General features: G+C 34.6%; 1 protein-coding gene across 2 annotated transcripts in view; it reads left to right on the forward strand.

The window, feature by feature from the left end:
* Window positions 1-3512: 3512 nt before the first annotated feature.
* The window catches only part of LOC123566692 (fructose-1,6-bisphosphatase 1-like), a 33177-nt gene continuing 19819 nt past the window's right edge, over window positions 3513-16870 (forward strand). For both annotated transcript variants that reach the window (XM_045361000.2, XM_045361001.2), the window contains exons 1-2: window positions 3513-3777; window positions 14167-14329. In XM_045361000.2, coding sequence (XP_045216935.2) covers window positions 3602-3777; window positions 14167-14329 — 339 coding nt within the window. In that variant the 5' untranslated portion in view covers window positions 3513-3601. The remainder of the gene's footprint in view (window positions 3778-14166; window positions 14330-16870) is intronic.

Genomic DNA, 16870 nt, shown 5'->3' on the forward strand with positions numbered 1-16870 from the left:
ATTGAAACGCTGGCCAAAGCATTCAAACGGGGAAATCTTTTAACGGGTACAAGTAAGTTGTAGTAATTTATACACACTATAAAAAAACCATCAAAGCATGTATGGTCGATATAATACAAAATTATAAGCGGGCTAAAATCTAAAAGCTTTTTTTTGTACATTCTATAGTAAATGAATTAAAACATAGATGATACAAATTTGTAAAATGAGAAATCATAATTAAGAGATAATAATATTTCGAAACCTGGCATAAGGACCGCAAAAAGACATACTTTACAACGGTAAAAAACATAACAAGATATCACTATATTTCACAGACATATCCCTTATAAATACTTGTTATGACCGAAAGGTGCTCCCTGTGTGGAAGTCACGAAGGCCCCCCCCAACCACACTGTCGAAAATCATTGTCCTTAAAAATTACGTTAACCGTATCCTGTCAAACATATAGAATGAACACGCCTACCTCGGCCAAGTTGTCATGATCGAGTCCGGGCTCGGTCTTGTGAAATTATTTTTTAAGAACTTAACCACAAGCTTGTGACATTTCTGTTCATTCACAGTGTTTTCTTCTACTACAAACAAACGATTATCGACGTTTTAACTTAAAAAACTAAAACTCGTTAAAAAAATGACCCCAAATCAATGATCACAAGTTAACGACTTGATCAGGTCTCCAACGACTATTTTTAAATCAAAATTAAATGAGGTTGACAAGTTGGCAGGTCAATACTCTACGTTAAAACATGACCCATGGGGATCAATTTTTCAACGTGTCAAAATATAATGTTACAACCGTTCGTCGTCCGCCCGACAACAAATATTTCAATACACTCTGAATACCACAATATTTGTCAGTATTAATCACCATTTGGTCAAGAATGTTTTCCCTAATAAAATCTCGGACAGAGCACCGAGCAGAGTATTCAGTAGTAAAAAAGTTAATCACAAGGTCAAAAAATTTAACGACCTTTGAGAAGAACGCATTATTTTACCTGCTCAATCATGAAAATTTTATCAAAATGATTGCCTCTATCCACTCTAGTATCAAGTTAGAAACTGGATTAAAAAATTAAAACAAGTCACAAGTCTATCAAAGCAAACGATTGTAAACACACTCCAGACACTATATATCTGCTGCTTTGTCCTGTATAAACGTAAGTCAGATTGTCTTCTTTACGAAGTCATAGATCAAGTCATAGAAATAGGTTGCTTTTTTGTTGTTTTTTTTTTTGACATTCTTCAGACTACATTTTCTAACTGATCTTTGTAAAACTTTGTAAGAATGTTTGTCTATAGGCAATTTAGTTTAAGTTTGAAAATTGGTCAAAAACTAGGTCACCTGTTTGAATCGTAAGAAAGTGTTTGAAGGGCGCTAACACGATAAAACGCCAGAATGACAAAACTAGCGCTAACGGCGCGCTATTATAGATTTGGCGCGTTTGTCATTTTGGCTTTTTGGCGCTCTTCAAACGCAGAAATCAGCCACAATAAATATGACTGTCTAGCATTTCCTATGACATAGAACCCACTGCCTTCAAACTCTGGTTTGATATTGCAAAACATAATGTTAAATATAATTTCGGTGAAACCCGTTCGTTTTACATTCAGTATGTGTTCCAATTACACGTCGCTCAAAGTTATGACACTAGAAAAATATCGATTTACTTTCAAAATGTTTTCAACATGAAGATAATATGTCGACAAAGGTGTATGCGATGCTGACAGTTTTTATCCGAATGTTGTCAATATCAATGTTACTCAAAAACATAATTTCCGAAAAAAAAAGATGACTATAAATAGCTACCAATTACAAGTTGACAAACTGCTACAGAGTTCCGCTCAATAAACATTAGAAGCCGCTCTTGCACTCAAAAGTCCCCTTTACAGTATTATTGCAGATAAGTAATGTTTTGTTGTAAAAAGAAGTATATTTTAACAAATAATCAAGGCCTATCGCGTTGTTTTATCGTCTAATTTTACCACGTTCAGAGTTCAATGCGTAGGAAATTGAAACCACGAGGGCGTAAGCCCGAGAGGTTAAATACTGAAGCATCTGAACGATGACCGTGGTAAATAAGACTAAAATCACAAAAGGCCTGAATGTTTTCAATCTGACATGCACGTCGATATAGTGCAATAAATATAATGCTGGAATTCATTACGCGCGAGTAAATGTATCGGACTCAGCGGCTACATGAAACGTCAAAATTGACGTCATAATGCTCTCTACCGGTCCGTGCGTCAACTGTTGTTTATCGCAGAATATTGCGTTTGATTTTCTGCTTTGATAACTAAAATCCACTTACGAGCCATGTAAGAATAAGATATAAAATATTCTAATACAGAAAAAATAAAATCTAGTTTATGTTCAACTTTGATAGTAACTCGAAGATTTTGTAGATACTGCCGTTTTTCTACAGGGTATTTTTTTTGAAGGAGATAGAAAAATTTCGGTAAAACAATTGTAATCTCAAAGAAATACAGCTTTTACATCTATATTGTTTTGGACAGAATAATTACTCGTAGTGTCTTGACTTAAAATACTGAATCTGTTAGTTTCCAGACCTACCATGGTTAAATGCCGGCACTATATACCAATGCATTTGATTGGTTAATTAAGTGCATAAAGTCACGAGTCCCTTGTCATGCTTGTAATGGATGACAGTAGACTCTTCCACGCGTTTATACTACATATGTATTGCTAGACAGATCCATGTAACAGACTACGGATGAAAACTGGCACACACACACACACACACGCACGCACACACACAAACAAACGGTTCCTAATTTATTCCATGTTTTGTGTGTTGATATGTTGTGTGTGTGTCATTCGATCATCTCTAGCGTCTGCGTGGTGTGAGCCGAGTGCGTGTGTGTCGTGTGTGTGTGTTTTGTTTTGTTTTTGTTGCAGTCACTGATACTAAGCTCCTATGTTATTGATCATTTCAAAGCGAGAAATTGTCTTTTTTATCAGTCTTAGGTGAAATTGAATTCATCAGCTATTAAATAAACTTGTTACAATAATTATACAGTGGCTATTCAGGAAGTAGTAATATTGTATTTTGTCATAAAAGTTTTTTCTTGTGAGCAAACAACATAGCTTACCTCTATTATCGCGTGGTTTTCGGAAGTAATTGAGAAATGTGCTTAGGTTTACAAGAACTTGATTGGGCAGCAACGCCAAAGTATTCGCGAATGATGGGTGTACATCTTGCACAGAAAGTCATCAATGACACTTTTTATATCCGAATGAAAGAACATTCTTACCCCAAATCGTTTCGTTTGTCCATTTAAATAGCTACTTATCCGATTTCTCAAACAGTGGAAATGCGCACGTGCGCAGTTATTCCAAGTGCGGAATAGTCCAGATTTAGATAAAGCGTTTCCCGTAATATTTAACGGTGCAGACATAGACTTCTCTTGAGTTCAAGGCCATTTGAAGGTGTGTTAGAAATAACCAATCAAATTTCAAAATGCATTTATTGACCAATAGAAACGGGGGATATTTAAGGTCAAGTTCAGATAACAGCAATCGGTCGACGTTATACTTTTTGGACAGTAAACATTTTATTGAAACAGTATATCTGCATCCAAGATGACTGCTCAGGGACCAGCTATAGACACGAGCCCAATCACGCTGACTAGATTCCTCCTGGAGGAACAGCGAAAGGTTGTAGGGGCTACTGGAGATTTCACTGCGTTGATGAATTCCGTGCAGACCGCTGTGAAAGCCGTGTCATCAGCAGTTAGGAAGGCTGGGATTCACAAATTGTAAGCTGTTTTAATTACATCTTGTTCTGTATGTCATTCTATTATTCAGCCATGGGTTCATAGTGGTCAGACGTAGGGTGTCTATTATAGGGATTGGGGCCTAAACTGAGCGTGTCACAGCAAGGGCGTAGGAGCTGGGGCGGCAGGGGTGGCGCCTGCCGCCCCAATATTTCAAGGAGCGGCGAAATGCCGAACTCGTAAATTTTTGAAAAGGCTAGAAAATATAATTGAAAATAAATACAGCGGTCTTCCATTTATCATGAAGTGCATCGGCGACTGATACAGTGCTTTAGGGTATAGCAGATAGCTAACTAATTTTTCCTGCATTCCAGTTCAAAGAAATGACAATAACAGTTTTTTTTTTAGTATATCAGGTCAGAGACCACCAATTCAAAAAAGTACAGGGAACTTACTGGGAATGAGGTAAGTGTATACCTGGGAATAAGGTAACGTCTGTGCGTTCTGATTGGTCAGTCATGTAAACAAACCCAGGAAGTGATTATTTTTTCAAAATTGATATATTTTCACTGCATTTACAGTATTTTATTATACATTTTGACAAAATTTGCTACATTTTATGTGTTTTGAAAAAAAGTTTTATCAAACGAATTTCTCCCGCCATGTCAATGATGTAAACAGGGGGTCATCTCATTCACATGAAAATTACTTAAATAAAGTATCACTATTCATATGTTTTTCGTCCGATATTTTGGTAGAACTAAGGTAGTTCTTGAAAAACTTGTAATTAGATATACATGTTTCGATGTATGGAAGGCCGTACACGCCATAATGTTACAATGTAAGTCTATGGGAAAACAATTGGTGGTCTTTAACCATCAGACAGAAACCATCTATTCTTCTTAAAACAGTCAGCTTTTCATAGAAATTCATGTGTTTTTTCTCTCCACACCATTGCTTACATATGAGCTGATTTAGGGTGTACAGGATAGCTTTGGTTATTTTTTACATTATTAGTTTAAAATCCACATCTTAACAAACTTTCCAAGACTTCTTTACTATAAATCAGAATAATAATGTATTCTCTTTTCAAAAACATTCAGCTTTTTAAATTTCTATCAAATACTTTTCATTCACTGACTTTTTTCACATATGCACCGATTTAGTCTATAGGGGATAGCTTTATTTTACATTTGATGACATATGAAAAATAACACAACGAGCAAATATTTAAAATGTATGTCAGAATGTCTGTTTGCATGCCAGTAAAAGAATGATATGAAAATTTATACAATAATTCAAGTCTAAATATAAAATTTATCAACCTATCCTCTATACCCTAAAATCCGCTATACCCTAAAGCACAGTATGTACACAGAATCTTGTCATATCACCGACACCTTGCTAGATCAACTTGGTGACAGGGTATTGTACAAAATCGATAATCCGCAACGACCAAGGTCGCCGTATTTTCACGCCCCCCCAGACTCGGATTATAGGCAATACATTTATTTAATTAATGAAAGTTAATCGTTTATAATTGTTTACTGCCAAAATTGCAATTAATGTTGTGTCTCAAATTCTCCCGACAAAGAAAAGTATCACTATCTTGAGTAAAACACAAACGCAAATCGGGATCTTTAGATGCCTTTACATAAAATATATTAAATTAAATATTTTTGACATTTAAAACATGTTTGAAAATCAAAGGCACCAATCATAATGATTAAATTCAACGCATAAAAGTAGAAAAATCCTCGTAGATTTTACAGATCTAGTAAAATTAACAAGTATTACAGCTTCTACATAAAAATATAAAATGCCAATCAGCCTCGCAATTTTGCATTTCCAAATCGATCATTTGGTAAAAAGAACCCTCAATGGTTCAAAGAAAACAGTGAATTGCGTTTTACCTTTAGAGTGCCATTTAATGACTAAAATGCTATAAGGATTGGATTACCCCTTTAAGTCAGGGTCTTGTGCTCGATCCCCTACTTAGACATTACTGGTTTTACCCTGGCAAGACATTGTCCGTATCTAACATCGTACCGCCATTACAGTGTTTAAACATAGTAAACTGTAAATAGGGGTGAAAACTCGAAAAACGAGTACATGTATGTTCAACAGATACTGAGCAGTCCAAGAAGTCGCCAGATTGCACCATTTACTCTAGCTATATGCAAAATTTTCCCGCGGCCACCCCGGACCCCGTTCATTGGAGGTGGACACCCCCTCCCAACCCCACCCCCTCAGCCACCCAAATGCTCAAATCGTCCCTATGCCCCTGCACAGTGTGTCGTGAACCACAGACACTTGGGGTCTGGAATCCCCACCCCTACAGCCGAAACTACTACGCACCTGTATATATTTTTTTTATATATTTGAAATTTTGAGCTAATTCAAAAAAATATATAATACCTGATTAGCTTTAATACACAGCACATATATTTTTGTTAAATTAGCTCAGATAAGTTTAACAATGTTTGTATGATTAGTATCTGGGTCTGGATATACAGTGATGATGATAAAAAATATATACAGGTGCGTAGTAGTTTGGGCTGTATGGGGGTGGGGATTCCAGACCCCAAGTGTCTGTGTATGAGTTTATATTTTTTCAGCAATCATTGTGTTTATTTCAATTAAATACTGGTTCAATTTTATGATTTTTAGGATTGTTTATGCCATATAAAGCATTGAATTTAGTTAAGGAGGCAATTTTTTCTGCTGACTGATTGTAAATTTTTAATAATTGTCTATATATCTAACACTTTTGACTTTTTTTCAGTCTCACTTCTCACTGTCAATACTTTTGTAAACATCTTTCTCTTGCGCTGACTGCACATCTGCTAATAATACCCGAAAGGTAAACAAAACAAAGATAGGTAGATGGTAGGCCTATAATTATGTTTGCAGTTTTGTCAGTCTTAAAAGTACGCCAACTGTTCACCATTATGCCTAATTAATCATAATTTTCTTCATAATCTTTCAATCATTAAATACATTGTGCATTAATCTAAAAAAAAAATCTCAGTATGTAGTTGATGTGTAGTAAATATACACTGAAAAAATAGTCTAAAGACTGAAAAATGAATGTGCATATATGAGCCGTGCCATGAGAAAACCAACATAGTGGGTATGCGACCAGCAAGGATCCAGACCAGCCTGCGCATCCGCGCAGTCTGGTCAGGATCCATGCTGTTCGCTTTCAAAGCCTATTACAATTAGAGAACCCGTTAGCGAACAGCATGGATCCTGACCAGACTGCGCGGATGCGCAGGCTGGTCTGGATCCTTGCTGGTCGCATACCCACTATGTTGGTTTTCTCATGGCACGGCTCATATGTTATTTTGGTGTAAATAGTTTCGTTTTTGTTTTGTTAAACAATATATTGTGTTGGTGTGTTTCTTATCCTGATTGTTAATCCTTTATGCCTAAAACAAAAATTGTTTGTTTCCGATATCCCGACCTACCCTAAATTTTTGGCCCAACCTTAAGTGTTTTTATGGCCTTGGAGATTTTTTTTTTTCAACTTTTTAACAAAAAGTTGCAAGACTGCACTTTTTATGCTTTAAACATGGTTAGTGATGTCTAAGAAATCAACTTACTAATGCTCTAAAGGCATAACCCCATTATTTGTATTCATTTTTTGACACAAAAATAATTTTCGAAAAATCTCACTTATTAAAAAAAATCCCCCCCCACCCCACCCCACCCCCAAAATTTCGGACCTGTGACCTAACCTTAATTTTGTTAGCATGTTACCAGAAACAAAGAATTTTTTTTTAGGCCTTACTCTGCAAAATTTCTATTATGAACTTGTCCATCTTTCAATTTTGATAGTACCATTAGCTGTTAAAAGTTGTGCTTACCAAAAAAAGATACTGGCTGAATGGCGAACAGTGTAGATCTTGATGGCTGATCATAATCTACACTGATCGCATAGGCAAAATCATCATGATAAGGGTATAAATTATTGATGCTTTAACTTTGTTTGAATATGTTTAAATTTTTTGTGTTGTCATATCCTGTTTCCATGTTTTATATAATAATTTTAAGTGTTTTCGTGTCCTGTTTTGTTTTTCAGTTTTGTATAATACATATTCAATTTCAAATTTGTTGTTTTGTGTCCTGTCCTGGTTTATTAATAATATCTACTGTCAACATGTAAATTTTATATATGTACATTTTCATGTCCTCTCCTGTTATTTCCCTATTTGTATGATAAAATTTATTGTCAACAACTTCATTTTTACTAGTAGAGTCTATGTAAATAATAAAAAAATAAATTAAAGTTCTTCAACTGGTTCATACTTAAATAATAAAAATTGGTTCACCATGGTCTGGGCCATCTTGGTTTTAGGCCATTTTGGTAATGGGACGTCTTGGTCTTGGGCCGGACCCCTAGCCACTGCCAAGATTTTTTGGCAAGTATATGTAACCAGGCTATAAAATTAGCCAAATTCTTTCATAAAAAGCCCCTAATGTCCTTGTGTCTGACAGAGGTCAGCAGTTCCTTTCACAGCTTGTCAAGGCTCTCTGTGAACTTTTCCAAATTACACGGTTCTACACAAGTTCTTACAGACCATTACTTAATGGATCTGTGGAGCGAATGAACAGTGTAATCCTTCAGTCTCTTCGCCTTTACTGTAAGGGACAGCAGGATGATTGGCCAGAACTTCTTCCTTCGATTATGATGGCATATCGCATGACTCCTGCTACCCAGTCAACTCAACATTCTCCTTTCTTCTTACTTTTTGGCCGTGAGATGCGTCTGCCTATAGACACAGCCCTCACTCCCAAAACTACTCTTTCTGCTTCTTTCAAAACTCATCTTTCCCAGATTCTGCATAACCTTGACATTGCCAGGAAAATAGCTGCAGAAAACATTAAACTTGCACAGGACAAGTATAAGGAACAATATGACAAGAGGTCTCAAGAACCAAAATACAAGCCATCTGACAGAGTTTGGTTGTTTTGCCAAAAGTTCCCCAGGTATGGCCCCTAAATTACATAAGAATGGGTTGGACCATATTACATTGTGTTCACTGGTCCGCACAACACATACAAGCTGAGGCGCTGTAGTGACAACAAGGAAGTCAAAGTACTTGTTAACGCCACTCGCCTCAAGCCCTACCATGACCCTGAGTCCAGGCCAACAAATCCACCTGAAGGGTATGAACATCTTGAAGAACCTTTGAGTGCAGAAGAACTACACACAGATGATCACACACACACAGACACTAACACATCTAATGCACAGACAAAGGTAAACGACCAGCAAATCCTAAATCAATAGCAAAGGTCAAACGGTCAAAATCATCAAACAGTCAACTCACAAACGACACTAATCACAATCAGCAACAACTTGCACAAACACAGCAACAGTCACAACAACAGGAAACACTATCACAACCTCATGATTCCAGTCACACACAAGAAGATCCTCAGCAAACAACATCAAACATGCAAACTACTTCAACACCACAACAGCACAAACATCCACAACAGCACAAACACCAACACACAAAATTTTCAGCAGAGGACATAGAAAAAATCATTACATCAAAACGCAGCAAGGATACTCTCTACTACAGAATCAAATGGAAGGCTCCAAACAAACCCAGCACCTGGGAATATGCATCTTCCATCCCTGATGTCTTCATTAGAGAGTACCACATCAACAAAAATATGAGCGAAAGAAACGAAAACGTCCTCTACTGAAACAGCACAGATTCTTTGACAGACTGCCCACTCCAGTACACCGTATTTAAACCTGTAAAGGATACTGTTGTAGGATACTGTGAAACCTATGACTTATCCAACCAAGAAATCTATTCTATTTATGGCAACAATCAAATTTCTCATCAAGGTGTACCCTTCAGAATATCAAAACGAAAAGAACTACTTCAACCATACCTAAACTCTCTGTTTGACAGCCTACAAGAAATAGACCATGAATTGTGGCAGAGCACAACAGCTTTGTTGGATGATGGAAAACCAGTCAAAGCCAAAATGATCAGAGCTGTTATGACGAATGATGAATCAGATCCCCTTGATTCAACATACTTCAAGGTCTATCTCTCTGACTCTCGTGAGCCAGTATGGCTTCCATTTTCTCAAGCCCCGATCAAGTGTGTTAGAAACTTTTTGTTTAGAATGGCAGCCAAGATCAAGCAGCCTGGTAAAATTTTCAAATCAAACAAAGGTTCTAAATAAAATTCAGGTTTTACGCATAGTAATTAACGTATATTTTTGCAAGTTGAACTGTACTCTACAGTCAATGTATATTTTGATAGTTGATACCAGCACAAAATAAATTACTGTTAAATTTTTGATAATAACAGTACTATTTTACAGTAATGGCAGATGTTTCTCCAAGATATGTAAACATCTTAATTAATGTAAATTTTTACAATGTCTTATTTTATAATATACCAAACAGTAAATGGGCAATGCTGTTCTGATAGAAAAACAGGTTTCTCTGCTGATAAAATGGAGTTCAACTGTTTCAATGTGCATGAGGCAATGTCCCACTAAATGTTCTAATTTCACTTTACCAAGATACATATTATTAATATGGACAAAGAACACTATACCATGGGCTTCCAAATATTAAAGTGTCAGTGAACACAAGTGAAAATATATAAAGCTGAAGGACAGTGAACAATACTTGAATCTTCATCTTCAGTTAGTGCAGGAGGACCAAAATTATGTTACAAATGGATACTGGAAGTCACTCACTGCCAATATACTACAAATATTTCAAACTATTATAATTATGTTATTTGAAACAAACAGAATTAAATGTAATTACACTATACTTATTGTGAAGACAACTTTAAGTTTTATGTCATACTTGCTGTCTCTCACAAATCAAAATGTTCAGTATTGAAATTGTATAATTATACATGAATTTATAAAATATTACATAGTGAACTAAAAGATTCACTCATCCATACTAACTGTGGCTGAACAATTACAGTTCCATGACATACTTGCATCAGTCCACAACATGAAGTTCCAAAACCAACATTATAATGCCAATGTGCAAACTACATAATTATGAAAATGAAATAAAAAAAAAAAAACTGCCAATGAGCAGATAATCATACTTTCGTGGTAGATTATTATTTAATGTTACTTATTATACTTAGAATCTATCCGCAACTAGACAAGTTGCAAAAGCAAATCATATAATGTAACTGAATTAATGTTACAATGTTACTTTAGTGATTCCAAAATCACATGGCTATTCAATGTCAAGTTTTATGCCATACTTGCGATAAAGCCAAAAACTATAGACAATTCTATGTATATGGAGGCTACAATAAACATTATTGTTGTTTTACTTTTTAACTTCAATATTTTTGCATTTTATTGTTGTCCTTTCGACAACTGCAAAGTTTTCATTGATCTGTTACTAGTTATCGCCAAGATACAAGTAATTTTATAGAAAATTTGAAGTTAACTTGTTTTCCTTCATAGACATACCATATATTTTTCTAATTAAAGAGCTCTAACTTGTTTTATTGATATTACATAATTATATTATACAAATATTTTTTTTTAAAGAGAAAATATACAAAAAAAATGTGTAAATGAATGAATGTATGATGTATGAGTTTGACCGGTCACTGTATAAATGAGTTGTATGTTTATTATTGTCTTTATTCATATTTGTATGCAATTTTTCTTTTACAGCATATAACATGCTATTTGCTATTGTTATATTTGTTATTCAGTAAATATTATGATTGAGGACAATCATTTTTTCAAGGAGGGGTAATGTGTAACCAGGCTATAAAATTAGCCAAATTCTTTCATAAAATTTTAATGATAAATTTTAATTTCAATATTTTGTGAATTAAGTAAAAATTATTCAAAATTGATTTTTCTATTTTGTAACATTCTTTGCTTGGACAAGTGTTACTTAACTTATTATTTTTTCCTGCTTAAACATGTCAGAAATTTTTATTTTATCACTTTCTAAACAATTTTGATTATAAAACAGATTTTGCTTTTAGCACTTTGCATTAGGTGCTATTGTTAACAAACACCTTGGCTTCCTTGGCTGATTAAGTGTGAAGCCCAGGCATGTTCTTAAGTAAACTTCTAAATTCTTAAGTAAATGATTTCATCTTTTTGTTACAATAGTTTTCATTGGTTTAAATATAAAATTACTTTTAAAACTTCATTGGCTAATATGGTTACCCTAGAGATTGTCCTTGGAAACTTATAATTTGTTTTAGAACTAAAAATGAGTCTTCTTTGAAATTTCGATTAAGAAACATCTACAATAATTTGACATTAGAATTAACTTTGGTGCTTGTCTTGGATGTGTTTGTCTTTAACTTATTTTGAACATAGAACTTTGATAACATTTGGAATACTGGACTATACTAAAATATTGAAATAACATTACATAAACTACATATTGGTGTCCATCATAAAATAAATCAATTAATTACTGAACTAAACATGGAGTTCATCATTTGTACATCCATACAGGGGCAATGACCCCACTCCAAAATATCTGTTGACTGATCGGTCTTCGGTGGTCAGTTACCACTTGAGTATAATTTCCCCGCAACTATTTGGAGCCGCCGAACCGACGGTCACATATACATAAAATATCTGATAATGGCTGGGAACCAGATTATGGACATAACCAGTTTTCAGACAAGTAAAGTCATTACTGGCATTATTTATGAAATAATTAATTCCTAATTATTTAGATATATAATTAGATTCTTTTCTCAAATTTGATTTTAGCTAAGCTACAAGGAAACATTTTTTCACAAATAAATATTCAGGTAAAATTTTGAAAAAGTATATCACAAGTGTTTACAAAATACTCTAAGTCTTCCATACTATTGTGGCCTGTATAAGGTAGAATTGCAGATACCACACAATTTCAAATGATTAGTTATTATGCGGGATGGGTGGGTGGTGGGGGGGGTGCGGATACAGGATTTTGGTTGTTCAGTACTCCCTATGTTAGACATAAATACTAAATATAGACATGTGAGCAAAGCAAGCTGAATTTTCCTACTTTCAACTTGCATAATAATCTGAATGACCAGGAATATACCATAATATTCTTGCATGGTGTCAGGATTTTCCCATTTTTTGCCATTCTCATCCATCAGATGTTCGACAAAATCCCGAGACGGGGAACCGAGAATGATTTTTTGCCAGTGCTGGAAAAAATGACTGATGTGCTGTAATTCATGAATGAATGTGTAAATTCATATACTGCTATGATAAAATAGTGCTTGAAGGAAAGGTTTTTCTTTTGATTTATTTCTTCTATTAACTGAACAATAAGGGATGCAAGAAAAAGAATCTATCACTTTTTGAAGGTGTGGATAGAAATTATCTGAATGTTGGGTATCTGTTTTGTGGTAACTTGGCAGAGCCTCTTTACTGCATTAACAGTTACCCTCAAGCTAATTTTTTCCATCCGCACCTTCAACTAATGAAAGATTCTCATAACCTCGCTGAATAATGATAATGAAATTATTTTTTTTCCCCTAAATTATCACCTAAGTTAAGATTTGCAAGGGGAGCGCGATCAAAATACACTTGTATGTTTATTCCAAAGCTTTCAATGTCATAAGAATATTGCTACTCTGGTATTTGTTATAACAAATAATGTGGTGGAGAAGAAAGGAGAAAACGATATGTATATTTTATTAATTTAGGAACATGTGCTAGAGAAATAAGCAGAAAAGGTCGAATTTCGTCATCATCATTGTCTCCATTTTTTTCCAAATATTTCATCCGAGATCATTTTTTTTCAGCTCAAATAACTCTTTTTTCAGGAAATGATATTTTAATAATTTTTTTAAGTCTTTGTATTTTGATGCAGTTAACTACACATATAGATAGCTCCTACTTGAAGTTTGTATTTTCAGTTACAATGCCTATAGGAATATTGACCCTGTGGTATTATTGATAATAATTTAATTTGGGAAGAAGGCAAGCACAGAAGATCTTAACTTTTAATGCATAGAAAAATAAAACAGACGAAGCACATGCTTGACATATTTTGTTTGCTTTTGAGGGGCGGGGTGGGGGTGGAGATCATAAAAAAATTCATTCCATGAAATTAAAAAGATGTGACTCATGCAGTAACACTTAGTTGATTATTCATGCAAAGGGATAGTGGGCTGTTCTGCTGGGGGTGCTAAACATATAGTCAAAGTTATGGGGTGGGGAGAAAGTATTTGAAATATGTACAGTATTTCGTGGTGACTTATATAATAAGGGAGGAATGAAAATCCTAAAATCAAGGTCCTGAGTCTGCCTGACATTCCATTGATCTGACAAACAAATTTAAAACTTTCACAATTGTAACAATACAGTTTTAGGTTTATTTATTCAGAACAATGATATTGTGAAATAAAGATATGTTTGTTCTGCTTAAAGGTACGGTATTTCTGGTGTTACCAACGTGACCGGAGATGAGCAGAAGAAGCTAGACGTTCTTGCCAATGACCTCTTCATCAACATGTTCAAATCCTCATTCCTGACATGCCTTATGGTCTCCGAGGAGAATGACAATGCAATTATTGTCGAATCAAAATATCAGGTAGATATGAAGCCAGTTTGACATCTTGCATGGTTTTAGACTGGCAGCTGTAAAAATATTCTTTCTTTAATTAATGAAAGCAGAAGTAGGTCATTATAAAGGTTGTAGAACATAAGTTTGAAGACCAGCCAGAAAACTCTAGCCTCAGATTGGCTTGTTTTGGAGCATGAGATTGAAATTGACCAATCAAAAGAAAGCATTTTGAGACTGGTTTTAAAACTCCATTTTATTACCTTGGAATCTAGTACGTAGCTTTTTTGTTGCCATCAGTGTGTGTGAAACACTAGACATACTTTACCACAACTACAAATAAGATAGTTGTACATGTTAATACTTTGACTATTTTTGTTCTATTATACTATATAACAAAAGAAATTTAAATGTGGATCATAAAGGTTCAAGCCACAACTGCTAATTTGATAACATTATGATGAAGGTTAAAAATTAATCAGCAAGTCTTAGAATAATTAATCTTTAAGCCTGCTAAAGTTCTAAAATGGACTGGTCCGTCATTCAATTCGGAAAATGCCATTAGTCATTCGAAGGGTTGTTCACTGAAAATTTACTGACTGAATAGGGCACAGTGCAGACAATGATCAGCCTCAGCTGCCTGCACGGTTTTGCAGGCTAAATCTTGGTCTGCACTGGTCACAAAAGCAGAATATCCTACAGCCAGCAGGCTAAAGGTTAAGTAAATGTATCTTTTGATGTTTATAGATTTTTCGTATGTAATTGTAGCTCACATGCACTAGTAGTGTTTCAGTGTGTTGTATTGTTTTGCTTTAAATTTTGGCAAAATAAAAAATTTCATGTACCCCGGTAAAGTACTTCCTATAATAAACTTTCTTGCTTTTTTAAGCAGCAGCTGTTCTTTTGCTTGTTACCATGATATAACTCATATGCAACATGTATATAATCAGTGGTTGTAACTTTGTACTGTTTGTTACATACTGTTTGTTACACGAACAGTAAGTGTAGTCACTGTGTGTGATGTGAAATCATTATTATTAGTGTGGAAGTACTTCTTGTGAATGTCAGTCATGTTCAGGACAATCCACAAAAGTAAATTCCCAAAGAAAAATGTTTAATTCCTTTAAATCCCCACCCCCCACCCCAATGATTATGGTGGTGTTTTTTTATACGCCCAAAGGGATATATTATGTTATGATGCTGGTGTCCGTCTGTCCATTCGTTGGTCGGTCCAATAGTAATTTCATGTCCACTCTGTAACTGTTGAACTGCTTGAAGGATTTTGAAAAAACTTGACACAAATGTTCACCACATCAAGACGGTATGCAGAGTGCATGTTTCAGATGGCTCGCTTCAAGGTCAGGGTCACATTTAGGGGTCTAGGCGTATTTTGCTGTGAATTGCAATGGTCTTATTCCATTGTGAATTTCAGCCATTTTTGACACCACTGAATATTTTTAAAAAGATTCTATTTTGGGTATACTTGTAGGTGCATTGCTACAAAACTTTCAGGATACCTGAGTGAGCACAATAGCAATATTTTCATGCAAAATTTTGCTATAGATAAACAGAATAATTTGATTTTATCCTGTTTATGTTATATTTAAGTGCAGATGATTGCACATTTATAATAAAATCATTTTACCATTCTTGGAAATAGTGAGGTATAATGTCGCTTTTGCACAAGTATGACCTTTATCATATTATCATGTTATTGGCAGATAATGTTTGTCAACAAAATCAAATTAAGGGCAATAGCCCTTATTACTGTTTTGTTTTGTTTTGTTAATTGTTAATGTGAACTGAAAATATTTGTCCATTTGCAATATGCTAAATAACGACCTTGTCTTCTGCTAAAAAATCAGAAGATGAAATAAAGTCATGGTACTTCTCTCTTTGTCTAGCTGCCTACTTGAAATTTTGTTTGCTTGTTATATTATTTTCTTAATTACTTCATTGTGCATTTTCTTAGTAAAATTCCCTCTCAGCTCTCATTAATGATCCTGTTTTTGAGGATAAAAAGGGGCATAATTATATTTAATTTGAACAGCTTAAGAGTTATCTCCTTTGAATACAGATTACTGTCTGTTCTCTTGTTTTCTTTGCGCCACTATTTACACCTGTTAACCAGTTGCGAGGGAATCAGTTTGTGGTGGAGAAACATTTCTCAAATATTCATGGGAGGATCTAGATTGTTAAACAGAGGTGGTATGAATAAAGAACGTCATGTGATTTCTCTTTTTAAACTGACAGTAGTAAGCTGTGTTGAGCTACAAGTCAATTGGGTGAAAAAAATGTGGAAGCGCAGTACAATATATATCATTACTTTTTCAGTCGAGGGCTACTAAATGTATTTCACTATTATTAAAATGTGATGTTTGCTCTGAAAACTGTTCAAATGTTTATTGACAAATTGCAGTACTAAAAGAGTTTTGGCATTTAATCATATTCACATGATTGATAAGTGGTGAGATATTCGTGCACAGTTTGAAAACTAATTGTATGGCAAGAGCAGTCTGTGTCTTTTGTTATTTATGATTTTTAGCTCGACTGTAGGAAGTATAAGGAGAG

The sequence above is a fragment of the Mercenaria mercenaria genome, chromosome 8 (assembly GCF_021730395.1).
Source record: "Mercenaria mercenaria strain notata chromosome 8, MADL_Memer_1, whole genome shotgun sequence".
NCBI lineage: Eukaryota > Metazoa > Mollusca > Bivalvia > Venerida > Veneridae > Mercenaria > Mercenaria mercenaria.